At 39.5% G+C, this 18,942-nt stretch overlaps 1 protein-coding gene across 28 annotated transcripts; it reads right to left on the minus strand.

Annotated features, from left to right (window-relative positions):
* Positions 1-133: 133 nt before the first annotated feature.
* LOC123710486 (myosin heavy chain, muscle) lies at positions 134-18,653 on the minus strand. 28 transcript variants are annotated; one of them, XM_045662448.1, is made up of 25 exons: positions 18,363-18,653; positions 17,705-17,848; positions 16,377-16,561; positions 15,968-16,163; positions 15,791-15,854; positions 15,563-15,661; positions 15,018-15,121; positions 13,718-13,855; positions 13,358-13,627; positions 12,909-13,079; positions 10,925-11,104; positions 10,597-10,756; positions 10,080-10,138; positions 8,875-8,962; positions 8,277-8,394; positions 7,451-7,568; positions 6,521-6,657; positions 6,307-6,433; positions 5,689-5,898; positions 4,306-5,192; positions 3,723-3,801; positions 3,027-3,272; positions 1,084-2,919; positions 909-950; positions 134-499 (listed from the first exon to the last, which is right to left on the minus strand). In XM_045662448.1, exons 1-24 carry the CDS (start codon positions 18,567-18,569, stop codon positions 927-929), a joined length of 5,847 nt encoding a protein of 1,948 aa, XP_045518404.1. In that variant the 5' UTR covers positions 18,570-18,653; the 3' UTR covers positions 134-499; positions 909-926. The 28 variants fall into 28 exon arrangements, with proteins under 28 accessions (XP_045518404.1, XP_045518408.1, XP_045518407.1 ...); XM_045662452.1 differs by lacking the exons at positions 909-950; positions 7,451-7,568; positions 10,080-10,138; positions 12,909-13,079; positions 15,018-15,121 and adding exons at positions 6,970-7,087; positions 9,735-9,787; positions 12,224-12,394; positions 14,268-14,371; XM_045662451.1 differs by lacking the exons at positions 909-950; positions 10,080-10,138; positions 12,909-13,079; positions 15,018-15,121 and adding exons at positions 9,735-9,787; positions 12,224-12,394; positions 14,268-14,371.
* Positions 18,654-18,942: the final 289 nt, after the last annotated feature.

Consider the following 18,942-nt stretch of genomic DNA (forward strand, 5'->3'; position numbering starts at 1 on the left):
AATAGATTTTATAATTATATCTAATATACTTTCAAAGGTTTTCTAAAAAAACATATGTGAGGTATGAAACAGTCGGTACTTTTATTAAATATTGTCAGGTTCTCAATTGAAAGAAAGAAATAAAACAGCGGAATAAATTTTCTGACAACGATATCGCTTTATTTGGATGTAAGCAGAGCAGGCGAGCGGCACTCGGCGGCGGTGAAGCGGGGTGGAGGGTGTGTCTCTTGGAGCTCGACGCGCACGCACCGCTCGCTCGCCCGCGCGATACAGACGGTAATCAATAAATAAATATCAACAATTACAAAATACTTCGTAAAAACATAGTGTATACAGTTTTCTATATAAATCCTAACAGTTCATCGTTCACGCGAATACACTGGTGTTACATTTACAGTCCGTTTTATTGTTTATGGAACGTTTAGAAATCTTCGGGCGCTAGGTCGAACCTTGGTGGGAAGGTGCCGAAACCGTCAAGCGCGGGGCGCGAACGTGGGGGCTGAAAAATAAATACAACATCAATATTTGATACTTTTTCACTTTAGGAGAAACTTTATAGGATAAAAAATATTTTAAATAACAAAACGTAACATTCCATTTTGTAAAGGAAATTATTTTTAGGGTGTACATTTTTTATGTCACATTTCTCTGGGGCTTTAGGAATAAAAAGGACTTTTACTGAGACCATCATTTTAAAATAAACTAGAATACGTTTGGTATTGGAAATATAGCATGCCTGGTTTGGACACAGACTATCCTAGACTTGGTAAAATTTTCTCATGCAGATTATGATTCAACGTGCATTTGAACTAAATATAAAATCACAATCTAGCTCATATAGTCGTAGTTAAGTATGGGCACGGTACTCAGTGCAGTTCTTAATATTTTTCTTGGGCAAAACAACTTACATTTACTGCGGTGATGATCTAGATGCGTCCTTTAACGGACGCCTGAGTGAATAAAATAAAAGCGGCTTAGTTAAGAAAACGTACTATCATTGAATTATGGGATTTGCACAGAATGATTGGATATTTCAGTGAAAATATCCTGTCTCTCCGTAAAAAAATAATTTTGTCAACTCACCGCCGGACTGACTCCTCTCGCAGTGGATCCCGCACGTCCCTTGCCACGGAATTTGCTGATGGCTTGCTCGGCGAGGTCTGCCCTTTCCTCGGCCTCTTCCAACTCCTGCTGTGCTTTGCGGAACTTGGCTAAGTTAAGAGCAGCGATTTCTTCGGCTTCCTCGATCTGCCTCTTGTAGGTCTTGATCTTCTGTTGAAGTTTGTCAACAAGGTCTTGCATACGTTCGTGGTTCTTGCGGTCCTCCTCAGCCTGGAACGTCAACTCCTTGATGCGTCTCTCAGCCTTACGGAGGTTCTTTTGAGCATCAGCATGCCTCCTCTGTTCACCATCCAGCTCATTTTCAAGTTCTCGTACTCTCTGTTCAAGTTTCTGGATAGCTTTCTTACCGCCCTTAAGAGCGTTAGCTTCAGCTTCGTCGAGTCTCACTTGCAGTTCCTTGATTTGCTGTTCAAGGGCCTTGCGAAGTTTCTCCTGTGTTTGAGCATGATCCTGTTCAGCGCGGAGCTCGTCAGCAAGTCTGGCAGCGTCAACCATTGCCTTCTTTGCTTTCTCTTCTGAGTTCTTGGCCTCGTTGAGGAGTTCGTCAAGGTCAGAGTGAAGAGTCTGTAATTCAGACTCGAGTTTCCTCTTGGCGGCGGAGAGTGATGCACTCTGGGCGGACAGATCATTGAGTTGTTCATGAGCGTCACCCAATTCTTGTTCAGCTTGACGACGGGCACGGTCAGCTTGTTCTAGGAGAGTACGGGATTCCTCAAGTTCATTCTGGAGTGCGTTAGCACGACGTTCAGAGATTCCGAGCTGTTCACGGGCATCATCCCGGGCACGTTGTTCCTCTTCAAGAGCGGTCTGGAGATCCTTAATCTGTTGCTGGTAGCGTTTGATGTTCTTCTGTGCCTCAGCGTTGGCCTTGTTAGCGTGGTCGAGAGCGATCTCAAGTTCGTTAATGTCGGCCTCAAGCTTCTTCTTCATGCGCAGCGCCTCAGCCTTGCCCTTGGCTTCAGCTTCGAGGGAGGCTTGCATAGAGTCAAGTGCACGCTGGTGGTTCTTGCGCGTGTTTTCGAATTCCTCTTCCTTCTCTTGGATCCTCCTGTCGATCTCTTGTCTGACCTGTGACAACTCCAGTTGTGCGCGCAGGACCTTGTTTTCTTCTTGTTCAAGAGCAGCTTCAGCCTCTTCAAGAGCCGCCTGGAGTTCATCCTTCTCGGCTTCAAGACGCTTCCTAGCCTTTTCAATTTCGTGAATGTTGCGGCCTCCTTCACCGATTTGGTCAAGTAAGTCCTTGACTTCATCAGCGAGGTTCTTGTTTTCGCGACGAACGGCTTCGAGTTGTTCTTGGCCTTCTTCGTAGGCACCTTTAAGGCGGAACAGTTCAGTAGAGTAGTTGCGGCATTCCTTTTGGCTGGCATCAAGTTCAGCCGCCAGGTCATCAACCTTGAGTTTCCATTCACCAATGATCTTGTCGAACGCCTTCTGTTTCTTCTCAGCAGCGTTGGCAATGGCAGTGGCTCTGTCGACCTCGAGCTGTAAGTCCTCAACTTCAGTAGCAAGGCGTTGCTTCGTCTTTTCAAGAGCAACAACCTTCTGGTTAAGTGATTCAATGGTCTCCTCGGCTTCTGCAAGGCGAGCCTGGAGCTTGCGCTTGGCTTCCTCGAGCTCCTCGGAGCGGGCGACTCCCTCGGATTCGTACTTGGATCGCCATAATTGGGCTTCAGCGTTAGCCTTGGACAATTGGCGTTGTAAATCAGCCTTGCCCTCGGCTTCCTCTTCAACTTGCTCGCGGATGTTGTCCAAATCGTGCTCCAAGTTGCGGAACTTGCCAAGAAGTGTAGCGCGTTCCTGCACACAAATATTGCATTTTATGTTAAAAATTAAAATACTATATTATATATATATATGTCATGGCCTGAATATTAATAGGCCTCATTTTTTTTAATCTGACTTACCCTGGATTCTTCGTCAGCAAGCCTCTTGGTGTCCTCAAGCTGAGTTGTGAGAGACACCTTGATCTTGGACAGCTGTGAGACTTGGGATTCAGCTTCTTCGAGTTGGCGGAGCAGGTCAGAGTTCTCGATGGAGAGCTTCTTCTTAGCAGCGTCCAAGTCGTTGAGGGTACGGTTAGCTTCATCAGCCTTGTTTTGTACCTCATTGAGTTGGTGTTGGAGTTGCTTAACGATCTTTTCTTGGGCAGCCTGTGATATGTTAAAGCGGTTAATTGATGCCTATAAATTTGAGTATTCTACTCTTGGTTAAGAATTCCTTCACGTAATAAACGTGATTTTAGTACAACTTTAATTCCTAATTTGTGGTAAGTAAATTTATATTAATATGATTTGGTAGTAAGGCAAACAAACTAAGGTTATGGATATAAAAATAAATTTTAAATTTATATTACCTGCTGGTTTTTACATGCTTTTTCGTATTATTTTAAAATATTAATAAAACACACAATATAAAAGCGGCCTTCATGCGCTTTTCCTTAAATGTCAATGTCGCTATCAAATTATTAGGTAGAAGTTATTTATATTATTAGTTGGATATAATGATATGTATAAATGAGAAGTGTGTCAATTTGTTTCAGTTTCAAAGCCTTGAAGCGCAGCGAACCTTGGTGCGAACACCACATCTTCAATAATTTATACCTTATCGTTGGACAAATGGTCGAGACCGGCACGAAGGTCATTGACTTCGCTAAAGTATTGAGAGCGCTCTTTCTCAGCCCTGGATACATAGAATACAACAAAAGAATATTTAATAACAAACTTAAATACAGGAATAGTGTGCTGCAGCAACCTAAATTTCAATCGATGTAAAAGGTATCATGTTTCAGTGTACATAATGTCAGATTAGGTCATGCAGGTTCACCCCGAGCGACAGACAATCCTCTCTTGGTGACATGTACCTTTTCTCTCGCTACTTGGTCAATAGCAGCACGCGTGTTGTTTAGCTCGTTGTAGCTAGACGCACGGTCGTGCTCAGCCCTGAATGTTGCAGCATATTAATATACTTTTCTCAAATCGCGTCACTCCATATTTTGTAAACGTTACTATTTTTAGTCTGTTTACTTAATAGGTTTTACATATTTCTGAATAAAATTTCTCAAAATTATACATTTTGTTAATTAATTTATCACAAACAAAATAATTCCCCTCGTTTTTTAAATTCACTATTAAGTTAAGGACTCATATTTTTTTATAATTTTACAGCAAAAGAGATTATACTCACTTAGCCTTGAGCTTGTTGAGCTGGTCAAGCTGCTCGCCCATCTCGGCTACGGCATCGTTGTGCTTCTTGCGCAAGCTAGCGAGTGTGGACTCGTGTTGGATGTTAGCCTCCTCCAAGTCACGACGCAGTTTGCTAAGTTCAGCCTCACGCTTCTTGTTGAGCTCGATTTGAGCAGAGGTGGCACCACCGGCCTCCTCCAGACGCTCGCCGAGCTCCTCAAGCTCACGTGCGAGGTCGGCGCGTTGCTTTTCGGCCTTGGCACGGGCTTGTCTCTCCGACTCCACTTCCTCTTCGAGTTCTTCGATGCGGCCCTGTAGTTCCTTAATCTGTTTCTGGAGTTTGCTGACCAGAGATTGTTCGTCTTCGAGCTTGGCAGTGAGGGAAGAGATCTCCTTGTCCTTGCGTTGGATGGTTTGTTCGAGTTCTTTTTTGTTGCGCTCCAAGTCAGTGACGGCCTCCTGAGTAAGCTTGAGGTCACCCTCAACCTTCCTCCTCTGCTTCTCGACGTCACCGCGGAGTTTCTTTTCACGCTCCAATGAATCTTCGAGCTCGTCGAGGGTCTGTTCCAACTTTTGCTTAACCTTGTTAAGGTGGTTGACCTTGTCCTCGGCGGCTTGGAGCTCCTCAGATGTCTTCTGGGTGCTCTCGCCCTGTAACTTCTTTTCTTTGTTCAACTTGTTGATGAGCTCATCTTGGTGGGCGATCTCATCGTTCAAGTTGCGAATTTGGTGATCCTTGGTGGCCTTGTCTTGTTCAGACTTCTGGATGGAAAGCTCCAGGTCTTCAACATCCTTTTTGAGTCCAGAGATTTCCTGTTCCAACTTCTTCTTGCCCTGGAAGAGCTGATTGCGGGCATCCTCTTCTTGTGTAAGACGGTCTTGTGTGTCCTGTGTTAAAGTGATAATTTTAGACCGGCACATAAAAAAGTATAAGATTTGCAACTAAGAATCTGTTTCCTATCTATTGGCACGTAATTACTTTACTAATAGTTAAACTTGCAATAAAACTGTAGATGTTGCAGACGTGCAATATTTTAAACTTCCCACGCCACCTTATATAAACAAATCTTGTTTATTTAAGGAACCTCAGTTTAGAAAACATGTGCTCTGAAATATGATTCACAACCGTGTTACCCCTGACTAATCTCTTCATATTTGGTTTGGTGGATATGTTTGTTAAAAAATAAATAAAAAGCTACCCAAGCTGGTGCTATACTTCCAGAGTCTATTTGCGCACTAAATAGTTAATTTTTTTTAATCTCTACGCTAAATTCACTGATTTTTAAAGAGTAATTACCGAAGTAGATGTACTATACTATATGTATCCCGACAGACCGTAACCTCGGGATTTTTTTAATGAGAATAGATATTATTAACTACTTACCCTAAGTTGGTTTTCGAGGTCGGCCTTTTGAGCCTGCAGTTTGTTAGCGCGTTCCTGCACTTCGCTGAGAGAGCCCTTCTCTCCTTCCAAGTTGGAAAGCAGCGCTTGCTTTTCCTCCAACAGCTTGGCGTTGAGAGCCTCCACCTCCTTGCGGAGCTTTTCTTCCTTCTCGAAAGCCTCCTGGGCCTTTTGCGCCTTCTCCTCGAGTTTCTGCAATATCACTTCACCTTTATCTACACCATCCCAAATGGATAAATTATTCGCTGCCATTATCAATTATGAATTTACAGCATCAAAATAAAAAACTATAATAGTAGGAATGCAATAACTATTTCGATTCGTTCGTGAAGTCAGGGGTGCGCGCGCGCCGACGGTCCCGCTACTAAGTGTGGCTGGAGAATTCCAGCGCGCGGTTTGCGCCCCCGCAGCACTATTGTAAGGCCCGCTGGAGTGGGGCGGTTCCAGAAATGGAGGCGGCAGGTGCGGTGGTGTCACGTAACCGCCAGGTGGGCGCGGCTGTGCTATTTGTAGGGGCCTGATTCACGCTCTCTCCGCGCGAAATATTTTATGGGTCAGTGTTCAATCATAATCCGTCAGGTATACGGAAGTTGTACTCACCGCAATCTCGTCCTCGATACGGGTGACGTTGAGGAGGGGCTTGACCCTCTGCCACAACTTCCACCATGGCCAGGTGCGGAGCTGCAGGTATTTGCGCAAGTTGCGCTGGACAACTTGGAGAGCGATTCTACAAAAGAAAATTATTAATTTGACCAAATATGTATTAAGACATACTTCACCGTTTGCGCCACAAATGGTTTATCTATTTATTTACCTCTGTTCCTGCAACCTCTTGAATTCTTTACGTGAAAGGTAACCACGGATGTAGGATTGTAGCCAAGAAACGATCTTAGACAATCTGTCGTCACGTAACTCTTCCATCTGACCCAGGACTCCGGCGCGGAAGAATACCTGTTTTCCCACAACAAAAGTTATAGAAATATAAGTAATTTATAAATGCATGCAATATTTTTTCTTATATTAATAATATATATAAGATAAAATGGTGCAGTATATAAATTTGTAATCAAGCAATAATTGTTAGTAATAATTAGCTATACGTCCTATTTCTTTATTGAAAAACTTATTTTTAATACATATAACATGTCCTTTGAAAACGATTCAATAGATATCATTTTTCTGTTGTAGAGAATTAAGACGTCATCGAATGAAATAAAGTTATTGTGCGTAAAGGATAACAGTTATAGTGATTCTGATCACTACCTTTGTCTTTCCAAGTCTGAAAGACTCCGAGTCCAAGCCGGTATGTTCGAGAATTTTCTCGCTAGCTTTCTCCGGTGAAATGGGTTCTTTAAGCAGGTTCGGGCACAGAATTTTGTATCTGCGTTTAGGAGCACACAAATCACAATAAAATGGAAAATTATGCGATTATCGACAAAACGACATAAAACCCAACTTGAATGTTACATTTTAAATTTATAATATGTATATGATGATAAAAAGTTTTTGAATAGCTTTCAAGAGTGTATTATGTCGCTTGATATAGATACGGGTATATGGTAGAATGTAAGTTAATTCCGAGCCTAAGTAGCGAGGGCTCTGTATGATTGGGAACCTAAGTGTCTAGGTTCTGATGAATAAAGCATTAACTCTCAAGAACTCTCTCTACGGCAAGCACTCTAAAAACACATCGATAATTCTCATATTTCAGACCAAAAACTACACTCAATCCAATATAACATGCCTTGGTGTGACCCAGACGGTACGATTCGACATCCAAGTCAGTCGTTTCCAGGATAATTTGAGCGATTTTCTTAGGATCGGATTCCTTGGCAACTGCTTGTGGGGCCAGGATCTTGTAGCTACATTATTAAAACAATCAAGTCACAAGGTAAGGAAATGCATAAAAAAGAGACCATGAAAAACTCCAACGTATTCTGTCAACGTCAGATAATTGAGGTGATTATATCCTAATATACCTTACCACGTGATATTCAAATATCCGTGTATTATGGTCTGAAACTGAAATAAACCTAAAACTAGAACATTTTTATATGTATAGTTGAACTCTATTCGCTAGAGCTTAGAGGTGCTAAAGAAAGGGGTAGGCAAAGTGAAACAATGGTCCGCTCGCGCGGCCTTGCCTTGGTGTGGCCGATACGATAGCTATCAGGGTCAAGGTTCACGGCTTCTAGACATTTCCTAGCTGCTTCTTTAGGATCTTTTTCTTGTTGCATGATGGCTGGCGCAAGAATCATGTAACTGTTCATTAAATACAACGGTTAAATAATTGTAAAGATCTTTTATAAAACGCCCAGGTGTTAACATGCAAGTAACTAGTCCTAGGCACGTTTCAATATAGTGACTCATATGCATATCTCAATGACGTCAGCATAGGCACCTGTTGCAGTACCAAAATAAACGTCAAACACTCCAGAGCTAAAAGAATTTTGTTTAGAGTTGCGGCCAGAAATAATCTATTTATTGAAATATGAAATAAATTATCAATTAATTATTAAACTAAAATATTTCGGCATAAATTGCTATGCTACCCAATGACTGAATCTTACCGGAGCTTGAAGTCGGGGTAGACCATCCTGTTGGGGAAACCTTTACGACAGATACGGATACCCTCAAGCACACCGTTACATGTCAGCTGGTGCATCACAAGGTGGGAGTCGATGAGACCTGCCGGGACACATATTGCATTAACAAGTGTTGCAACAAATTTTATTTTAACAGATATGGACATTACCATCCTATGTGTCCCAATAATCCCAATAAATCCATAGAGTAGCATTAAGGTATGCTTTTTTTACTAACAATATTACACTTGAAGCTTCATTTTCTCGAACTATCATCTTATATAATACTTTTAATGTATTTATCAACTCGGTATTGCACAATGTAATAAGGGATAGCATCATGAATAATTCAATATATATATATATCCTTAAATCTGTAAATATAAAAGAGGGACAAAGAATAAACTTTATATTAATATGAGGAACGCTCCAAATATAGCCTAGCTAGTCACCGGGAGCACCTCGCGCACGCTCATCGCACGGCGTGTAGGCGGCGTGTTTATTATAAATTCTTACGAAAGTTATTTTCATCTTCAACCTAAATCTGTGAAATATTTTGGGCGGGTATAGATGTTGTACTCACCAGCCTGCTTCAACTCGTTGGGGATGATACAACGTACGAAGTGAGGTTGGGTTGACCTCAGTGTGGCCATCAAATTGTTAAGTTGTTCCTGACATACAAATATATATTAGACTACAATTCATGGATAACACTTTTCACTGTAGTATTTATAACATTTTTATGAAAATGAATTTGTTACAAATACTTCCATATTAAGTACTAAATTGAATATCTCGTCAATATCAAGCAATAACGTAAAAGTTGAATGAATATTCATAATATATATGTTTTATATAATAGGGGGACAAACAAGCAGGCCATGGACACCCATTTTTAGTGGGTGCGTTGCCGGCCTTTGAGGGAGGTATACTCTAACTTTGAATAGTTGTAGGTCGTATCTCTCAGGGAAGACTTCGGGAGTCGATTCCAGATTTCGCAAGCTCGCAAAAGAAAGTGTAACATTGTATAAAAGAACTAAACTAAACATATAAAGCAACACTCTAAAATGATATGAAATATGATGGTATAATGATGGGTGGGTAAACACGTATTAGAACATTGATCTGTTTGTTAGAAATACACTCAAAAACAAACACACATTAGTATAGTATTAGAAACGAGAATTGTGGTTTTTCCGAAATTTTCGATTTACTTTGAAGTATATCAGCACACACTATATTTGTGTGTATGACTTGATATTAAATAAATGCTTCACACATGAATTATTAACAACATAATTTGTGACAAAAGGCGATCGTAGCCCATTCGTTTTGGCACTGATAGCTATATCAAGTTTAGATATAGTAAAGTGTAAAGCTACATTTATTCTACACTGCGTGATAACAAATAATCAATTGATACTGGTATAATAATTTAAATACCCTGTAGGCAGATGAGACAGTTGCGAAACCACCACCCTTCTTACCGCGACCGCCTGGATTACAAGTAACAAGCACAAGTTAATGCAAAGACGACCACAGAGACAGAATCTACGGGTCATTACCGACGATACCCGGACGCTGCACCAATCGCATACTAACAATTACGTGGACGGACATTTGCTAAACCCCAGGGCTACCAACGGTCCAGCTCATCTTGTCGCGTAAACGATTAACTATATAAATTAGTAGGTAGATGGCATAGGAATTGCCAGCCCTGAGTTGATAAACGAGGACAAAAGCCACGTGATACAGAAGCAAGTAATGACGATTCGAGTATCTTGTTACCCTGTACAGCGATGATACAGTCTGGAAGGCGGAACCCTTGGCACGCTTGCCTCCAGCTCCTAGTTTGTAAACCAATATTATTTATTTACTCTTTTATTTTGTTTTAAATACGATCAGAAAATATTAGATGTCTTTGTGCCCATAAATATTTCATTAAAACCATTGTACAACAAGCAATGGCTGAACTGCATCTTCAACCATTTGAAATTAAAATTATACAAATAAGACTTATGTAAAAGAAGTGTCAAAATTATGTTAATAAGAATATACATACGTTACCCGAAAGGTTTAAACGCTGGAATACTTTAATCTAATTGGGCAGAGATGATTTTATTTTTTGCAATCAACTTGTTTAACCTTGTTAATAAAACATTTTATTAATGAAAGTATCTTTCTTCCTGCTTTCAGGCTGATTCAGTTTTGTGATTTCCTGTCGTATAATGTCGCCATATTGTGTAAAAATAGGCTGCATAGAATAATATCATAATGTGTAGTTTAAATTTAACAAATTACGCACCCTTGCCACCGCCACCAGCACCGGCATCTCCGGACTGACCAGGGTGGTCAGCGAAGATCTCAATCAACAGTTTGTTGCTTCCCTTCTTAAACTGGTCAACGACAGTGTCGTTCAAGGGGTCCTTGTTCTTCTCAAGCCATCCAGTGATGTTGTAACCGACCTGTATACCACAAATACATTGTTAATCGCAGATATATTCATAGAAACATGCCTCTCTTAGTCATTAAAAAAGTTTCGCATGTGTGTTTAACGACGATCTTAGTCGAAAAAGAGTATCTCAATTTATTATTAATATAACCTAACTTAGTGGCAGGTAAGAGATACTTACATTACCGGCGTAGTGACCAATGGCGAAGTGAGCTGCTTGGCAACCGGGCTTGGGGGGCTTGGGCTTCAGGTAAGGAGGGGATTTACCCAAGTGGTTGTTGTTCAACTTCTCAACGAAGGTCTGATCGGTGGCTTTCGGGAACATAGACTCTTCTTCAAGAATGGAGAGGATACCCATGGGCTGTAATCACACTTATAGTATTAGAGAGAGCATTTTATAGGGCGTCTTATGATATGCTTATTGATTTTGTATAGTAAACTGAGTTTCGAATTTTTACATTTTTATTATTACATTGGAAAACAGTTCAATATTTAAGTTGTATATAGACACTAATATTTAACGGTGACATGAAAAATTTGTGGATGTTTGATCAGTTATATTATTTTAAAGGGTTGTTTGAAGGATGTTTGATCAGTTATATTATTTTAAATTTACATATCATAAGACTTACTTTCATACTGTGTGAATGTGAACTTATACGGTAAAGCGTTACGTCTCAAGCATCATGCAGTAGGTGTAGAATGTGTTATTATAAATTGAATTGTTTTGCTAGTATAATTATTAGAAATATTCGTTCATTTGCTTGATTAACTAGAATTATGTAGCAGTTAGGTAAAAATTTTTATTTTTTGGAATAGCACATGTTAATTTAAAAAAATATTTATAGTAATAATTAATCATTTTATGTATATGAATCGACGCCATTAAAATCTCACGGAATTGGGTTATTAATAATATAGTTTCCTTTACTTGTGAATAGTTCTATAACATTTCTATGTTTTTTTTTTAAATGCAACGAATTAATATACTACCATTAGCGGCATTTTAATTGTTTAAACACTAATACTAAATACTACGCCGCTAAAGTATTTAAAATCTTTAATACTTTTTCTATTAAGTCTATAGTAGGTTGGAGGTCCATACCAAAATCAATAAAGCTCCATTGAATCCATTCTCTTTCATATTCTTCTTGTTCAAGAATAAACATGAAATGATTATAAAACTGTTGCAACTTCTCATTTGTAAAATTAACGCAAAGCTGATTAAATCCATTCGTCTGTTGGGCGCATGGAAACAACGAGATATACTTGTTAGATAACAAAGTGTGGGCTAGTGGGTAATGTAGTGTGTGTTTCATAACGTAGTGATTAATGTAAAACATATATCGACACACAGGAACACTCAGTCACACAACACAGGGTAGCTGCATTTGTATGTCCGTAGAGAAAAGCTATATAAGACTTTGCTCTTGGACTATGGCGAGTTGCAAGCGTTCATTGCTGCATTACCGCCATCTACCTTTTCAATAAGGTCAATGCAATTTTGAAGGTCCATGCCAAAGTCAATGAAAGTCCACTCGATGCCTTCGCGCTGGTACTCCTCTTGTTCCAGTACGAACATGTGGTGGTTAAAGAACTGCTGCAGTTTCTCGTTGGTGAAATTAATGCAGAGTTGTTCAAAACCATTGAACTGCAGGGACACATTAAAAGAAAAGGTTAGTGTTAGGAAACACGACTACGGATCACATTCCGCAGTTGTTGGTGTTCGGATCACATTCCGTAGTTATTTCCCTATCCGAAATATCGCGCTAGACGCTGAAGCGAAGTCTATCTCCATAGACAATTCCTCTGTTGGCGGGGGCTGCGGTCGGCGGGCGCTACCACTCTCTGCTACTGTCGACGAGCATTACCTTCTCGATAAGATCGATACAAGCGAGCAAGTCCATCCCAAAGTCGATGAAGGCCCATGTGATGCCCTCTTTCTTGTACTCCTCTTGTTCGAGGACAAACATATGATGATTAAAGAACTGCTGCAGCCGCTCGTTCGTGAAGTTAATGCAGAGTTGCTCGAAACCATTATACTTTATGGACAATACGACCGATCAGACAATAGACACGAATAAGTTAGACATAATTATTAGTAGAGTAAACAAACACCAGAAACAACCAAGACGAGAGAGGGTTCATCCACCCGGTGCGGATACCTTTTCGATAAGGTCAATACAGGCGAGCAAGTCCATTCCAAAATCAATGAACTCCCAGTGGATGCCCTCTTTCTGGTACTCCTCTTGCTCCAACACAAACATGTGATGGTTGAAGAATTGTTGCAGTTTTTCATTTGTGAAGTTAATGCAAAGTTGTTCGAACCCATTGTACTAAAGATTAAGGTACCATTATTATGGAGGAATTTTAAATTAAGATAATACATTTAAAATAAGCTGAAAAAAATTTGATTATTATCCTTATCTAAGATCTCTCTTGTATAGTCATTATCATAATTTCTTAATATGACATTTCATATTTAAAACAACCTTACGACTTTAATAATCCATAAAGTTATTTATATGCAATATAAAATAATTACGGTAATGATAGTTCGAATTTTGACTTATCTGTGGAAGATACGGCATTTATTAATGTCACTGATACTTACGTCGAAGATCTCGAAACCGGCGATATCAAGCACACCAATGAAGTGCTGTCTCTTTTGCTTGGTGTCAAGAGTCTCGTTACACTTCTTGACGAGCCACTTGAACAGCCTGTCAAACACACCCTTGCAGAGGGCACCAATGGAGTTGGTAACCTGGTCCTTGTTACGACCTTGGGTCACGAACTCGTTTCCGACCTTAATGCGGGGCTTCAACAAGTTCTTGTATAGGTCAGCGCAGTCAACACCGAACAACTTAGCGACCTTCTCACCGTCCTGTTAATGAAAAAAATGGAAATATTCTTAACGTGGGAACTTTAAATTATGATGTTGATGAGGTATTATTGTCGAAGTTTTGCTACTTGCCTCAGTGCCGTCAGCCTCAGCTTGCTCCTCACGACCCCTCTGTTTGAACTTCATACCACCCATGTGCATGACAGCAGCTGTGATCTTGTAAACATTGTCTTTCTCCTCTTGAGTGAAACCCAGGATGTCGAAGGCTTGCTACAGTAGAACATAATTATTAGATTTTGTCGTACGCGGTGACATAATGTCACTGATACTTTGGTATTAAAACTTTGTTAATCTATAAATGAAATGGTTGTAGTTCATAAAAATAAGCACACAGAATGATGATATAGCAGTGAAACAGTATTATTGAGTTAAAGCATTAAAAGAGCAAAAGCTATTAGGATTCGGTATTGAGCACAGGGTAGAGGTAACATTAAAAAATAAATCATAAAAATCATATCAATCATTGACAAACCATGGGACTTTCAGATATCAATCAGGTTTTAAAATAAATATTCTTTTAATCCGATATTCGGATAAGGATCAAATCTCATCTAAAGGGCACGAGCATCACGGGGCTACATATCTTCTTGGGGTCACTCGATTGCTAGAGGTCACAACTTACGTCTGTTAACTGACATTCCTCTCCGTCGTCAACGTTGGGGATGGTAATCTTACCCTGTGCCACGATCATGTAATCGTATATGTCGTTTGACAACATACACATCTCTGCCGGTCAACAATTTATGATAAAAACATTTCATAAAGTTCCCTCTGACAATATAACCTACCTAGCTCCCTATCAGTCTGTTTTGTGTCTGTGTCGGTGTACGGACAATATAAAACGTCCTATTGGGAAACACCCTGCGCTACATTAACGGCGTAGTGCGCTTGTCAGAATTTTGAATCAGATTGTACAAAATATTTCCTATTATTTATTACCACATTTCCGCGGTATACATGGAAACTGAATATCTAGCTCAAGAAACTAACAAGCACACAGGCGACTCAGAAAATCGCAAGCAAAGCAAGCAACAGCTGAATAATGAGTAAAAGGTGACGAGCCAGTAGTCATAATCTGGACGTACGTCTGTGAGTCTCATTTCCTCGCCGTCATCAACGCCAGGGATGACCGTCTTTCCTTGGGCAACGATGTTGTAGTCCATGATGTCGTTGGACAAAAGACATTTTGCTATAAAAGGAGACCAATTACAGTCATGTAAGAATTGGTGTAGAAGTAATGGGTAGAACAGAGCATGCTATCGGGCACCAAGATTACTACAGATGAAAGGATATCTCGTTCCCTTTTAGGGCGAGATTCGGCTGCCGGTTATATGCGGCGCGCCAGGTCTATCTTGGATTGGGGTACACTTACATCGGTCAATAAACATTCCTCTCCATCATCAACATTGGGAATTGTAGTTTTTCCTTGCGCTATGATGTTATAATCATGTACGTTGTCGGACAGCAAACACATGGCTACATTATAAAATCCAAATAATATGTAAATTAATTACTCATAAAAGGGGTCACACATAGATACATAAACTATTTGATACACAACTTAGGAGGATATGTGTATTTAATGACGTACAAATTATGGCTCTGTGAGTGTTTTCATGTAACAATAAGTATTTAATACACGTTGTTCTTAATTATTTTAACATTCAATTTAACTTCTACGCCCTATAAATATCGCAAATAAATCCTATTACTTTTGATAATTATTCAAATAAATATTTGCAACCTATGTCTTGCATTCGAACCATAGCTTATCTCATATAACCTTTTTGTTTACCTATTGCACCATTGTTCCAGATGGCTAGCTTCTTTAAGGTATAATTGAAATCTCAAATATGAAGAAAAATGTTTTTGTTTTCTAATAAAAAATTCAGGTTCTTTCTGGAGGAGGACGCATACCCTTAAGTCCATTGACGGAGCCGGACATCATCTGGTAGAAGATGTGGTAAGAACGTTCCAGCGCCTGCTGGGAGATTACACGGGCCTTCTCCAGCAGATCTGCAGATTAATACGTGCATATTAGCAGAAAAATTATGCAGAAATTTGTTTTTTAACTTTGGTAATAAGTATTTAATCTTATGCATATATTATTGCGGTTTATTTAAATTTATTGAGTCTAATACTTACAAGTTTCAATGTCAGCTCCGGCCAGTTTTCCTGATGGTCCGAAGTGGATACGGATGAATTTACCCTGGAGAGTACCAAAATTATTATTCGATTATTTTGTATCATCAGTAAATGTTGTGTTGTAATAAAAGTATTTATAAGAATACCCTAAGTCTATTATCGTAAAAAAATACTTACGAAACGGGAGGAGTTGTCGTTACGGACGGTCTTGGCGTTACCGAAGGCTTCAAGTACAGGGTTAGTTTGTACGACTTGGTCCTCTAGAGAGCCCTTCTTCTCCTGGCTTGCATCTTTCTTTTGAGACGCACCAACGGTCGCGAAGTACGCAATTACCTTCTTCGTGTTCTCAGTCTTACCAGCACCAGACTCACCGCTGTTAACCGAAAGTTTTTTTTCTTATTACACAAAAAATCGATCGCAAGATATTTTTTAAATTGACAATTATTTTTTTTTTATTGAACTGAGTTGGTAAGAATATTAATTACATATTCATAATATTTTTTTGACTGTAAAATCTTTATATTTGAAATTTTAAATAAACAATAAAAATATATACTGTAAATATCAGAAATAAACTAATACGTACGTAATCAACATAGATTGATTCTCGTGGTTGGTTAACATGTTGACGTAAGCACCGTCGGAAATGGCGAAAATGTGGGGAGGCACTTCCGAGCGACGCTTGCCTCGGTAGAGCCTGGCACATCGTGTCGTGTACACGGGGAACCTCTTGTAAGGGTTGATAGCCACACAGAAGAGACCCGAGTATGTCTGTATGAATTAACAAGGGTCAAATGCATATTCATTATAGAACTTAAAACAATTATCACGCTAACAGGTAAGGCAAATAGTATGTTTTAAACAATTTTACTACAAACAATAAACTGATTTATTATTTTATTTTATTTAATGCTACTTCCTTGAAACTGCGTGACAATTATTATAAAGCTTTGGTAACTAATATTAACAAGGCCATTTTTCGTGATGACCAATATTATTTGGTGGTTTTTTCACAAATCACTAGTTATTATACACAAATAGTTACCAAAAATTACCCTTTTAAACAGAATTTTTGGTTTACTTATAATACTTAAAACAAACAATGGTAAAACTTAAATCGTCGCCGAGAGAGTACTGTACTAATACTTTTTCTCCGCTGTACAAAAAATCATAGAATTTTCCATTTGTATTATTTTATCCAATACTTTGGTAATAAGTTTCAATATAGTTTTAGCAAAATGGAAATTTCTATGAACGATAAAAAATCTATATAGAAAAGATCGAGCATGGACATTTTTCGATGCCTTTTGCTCCAGTTGACCTTAAAGATTGATTAGAAACAACATAGAACTGAATTCTAAAAAAATGTGTTAGTGACACGATGTGGTGACGCGGTGCGCCCCCGCCGACTTGTCCTGAGTAAGAGGTTTCAAGACCGGCCTTAACGATGGCAGCAAGGTTCTGAGTGGTAATGGAAGGAAGAACATGTCGGTTTTCTTGGTAAAAATGCTGGATAGTCTCTCCTTTATAGTTGAACTATCAACATAATTTTAGATAATGATTACTAATAAATTCTACCTTTTTTATATTATTTTTTAATTACATAATATTATTGTTCGATAATAATAAATGTGCTCTTGTCTGCAAAATACTAATTTTATGAAATATATTATGAATGAAATAGAACTCTCTAAAATTGGAGCAAGATCTAACAGATTAGAAATAGACGTATAAATACTTTAGAGATTTCGATTTATTTATAAACAGAGCTCCAATTGAACAATCTAGACTGTATAAATAGCAGATACTCTTTAGTATCTACTTTGCGTAACCGGCATGTGGGGGAAGAGGTGAAGTGTGTTGGGGGGAAATCATGCACACTGCAACGCTGCAACTCCTTGCCGGCCGACTTACGTAAATGAGCTTATGATAATATCTCTGCTTCAAGTTATACAAAACGGAAGCGTCGTTGAGGTATGTCAAGTTGGACATATCCTCACATTTTTCGTATTTAGGCGGGTTCACTTGAGTAACAAAGTCCTTCTTGAAGTCTTTTGTCTGCGAGAGAAGAATATTTATTAATATTAAGATAGTGGTAATGGCGCCTTTGGCGCCTACTTACATAGATAAGTTTCGCATAGTATCGTTGTCGAAGGTTGTGAAGGACCGCGGCGTCGTTCAGGTACGTTAGGTCCGCCATGTCCTCGACTTTTTCGAATTTAGGCGGGTTTACTTGTGAGATTAGCTCCTTTTTTAAGGTCTTTTCCTGCTCATTTAATAAAAAAGTTAAGAATTGTTCTTTAAAAGATGATTTCTTTTACATTTTCTTTTTTGCAAGATTTGTAATCGATTTTGATTTTATATAGAACCAATATCCAATGTGAGGTTTATAAACAAGTTATAGTTTGGTTTTCATTCTAATATATTGTTAATATTATAACATCTATACCATTAGCTATTTTATCTCAACCACTCCCTACAACTAATGGTTTCAGTGATCCCTTATCAAAGTTAAAGGTCAAGGAGGTTAGGTACCATTAGCTATAGGTAAGGTAGACGGATAGATAGTTACCTCGCCTCCAGGGAGGTTGACGGTCACCAGGTCCCCCTTGGTGGCTTTAATTTCTCCCTGTAGGAAGCCCTCTTTCTCGTCTGGTACCCAGCAAGCCTTCTTACCATCGTAGGGCTTGCTTTGGTCGATGCGCTTCTGTTCGAGTGATACGAACAGGTATGGGGTCGGATCAGGGTCCTCACCCTCTTGGACAATTGGCTTCGGCATTTCGGAGGGCTAACGAGACTTTGGGCTAGTTGAGACACGAGAACAGAGCCCTGGAGCCTTCCTGCGGGAAAGATCGGTTAAGTACGCGTCTATTTGCGGCTGTAACCCGAGTACAAGCCGTTTGGGCGCGTGCCAGGTGCCAGTGCGAGCGCTTTGCGTAATATGCTGTGGCTCGCGTTTTTATTGGATTACGCGGCCCTTCGCGGATGTTACGTCACAGGAATGCGCGCCTGGAGCGCCGCCAGCCCGATAACCCGACCGCGGTTTGTTGTTCGCTTTTATGGCAATGGACGATTCAAGAATTCTGATCTGATCATTCTGATTGACATCGATTACAACAATTTAAATTTATTACTTCCGGCTAAATGTTATT

The sequence above is a fragment of the Pieris brassicae genome, chromosome 5 (assembly GCF_905147105.1).
Source record: "Pieris brassicae chromosome 5, ilPieBrab1.1, whole genome shotgun sequence".
Lineage (NCBI taxonomy): Eukaryota > Metazoa > Arthropoda > Insecta > Lepidoptera > Pieridae > Pieris > Pieris brassicae.

Bases quoted from the DNA above. Each gene is read 5' to 3' on its own strand.
- LOC123710486 (XM_045662431.1), bottom strand. From the start codon at position 18,569: ATGCCGAAGCCAATTGTCCAAGAGGGTGAGGACCCTGATCCGACCCCA. The intron at 14,372-15,562 runs GTATGCGTCCTC...GTTGACCGGCAG, and splicing joins CTCCGTCAATGGACTTAAGG to AGATGTGTATGTTGTCAAAC. The intron at 7,569-8,276 runs GTAAGATTCAGT...TTAATAATGTAG, and splicing joins TACCCCGACTTCAAGCTCCG to CTACAAGATCCTGGCCCCAC.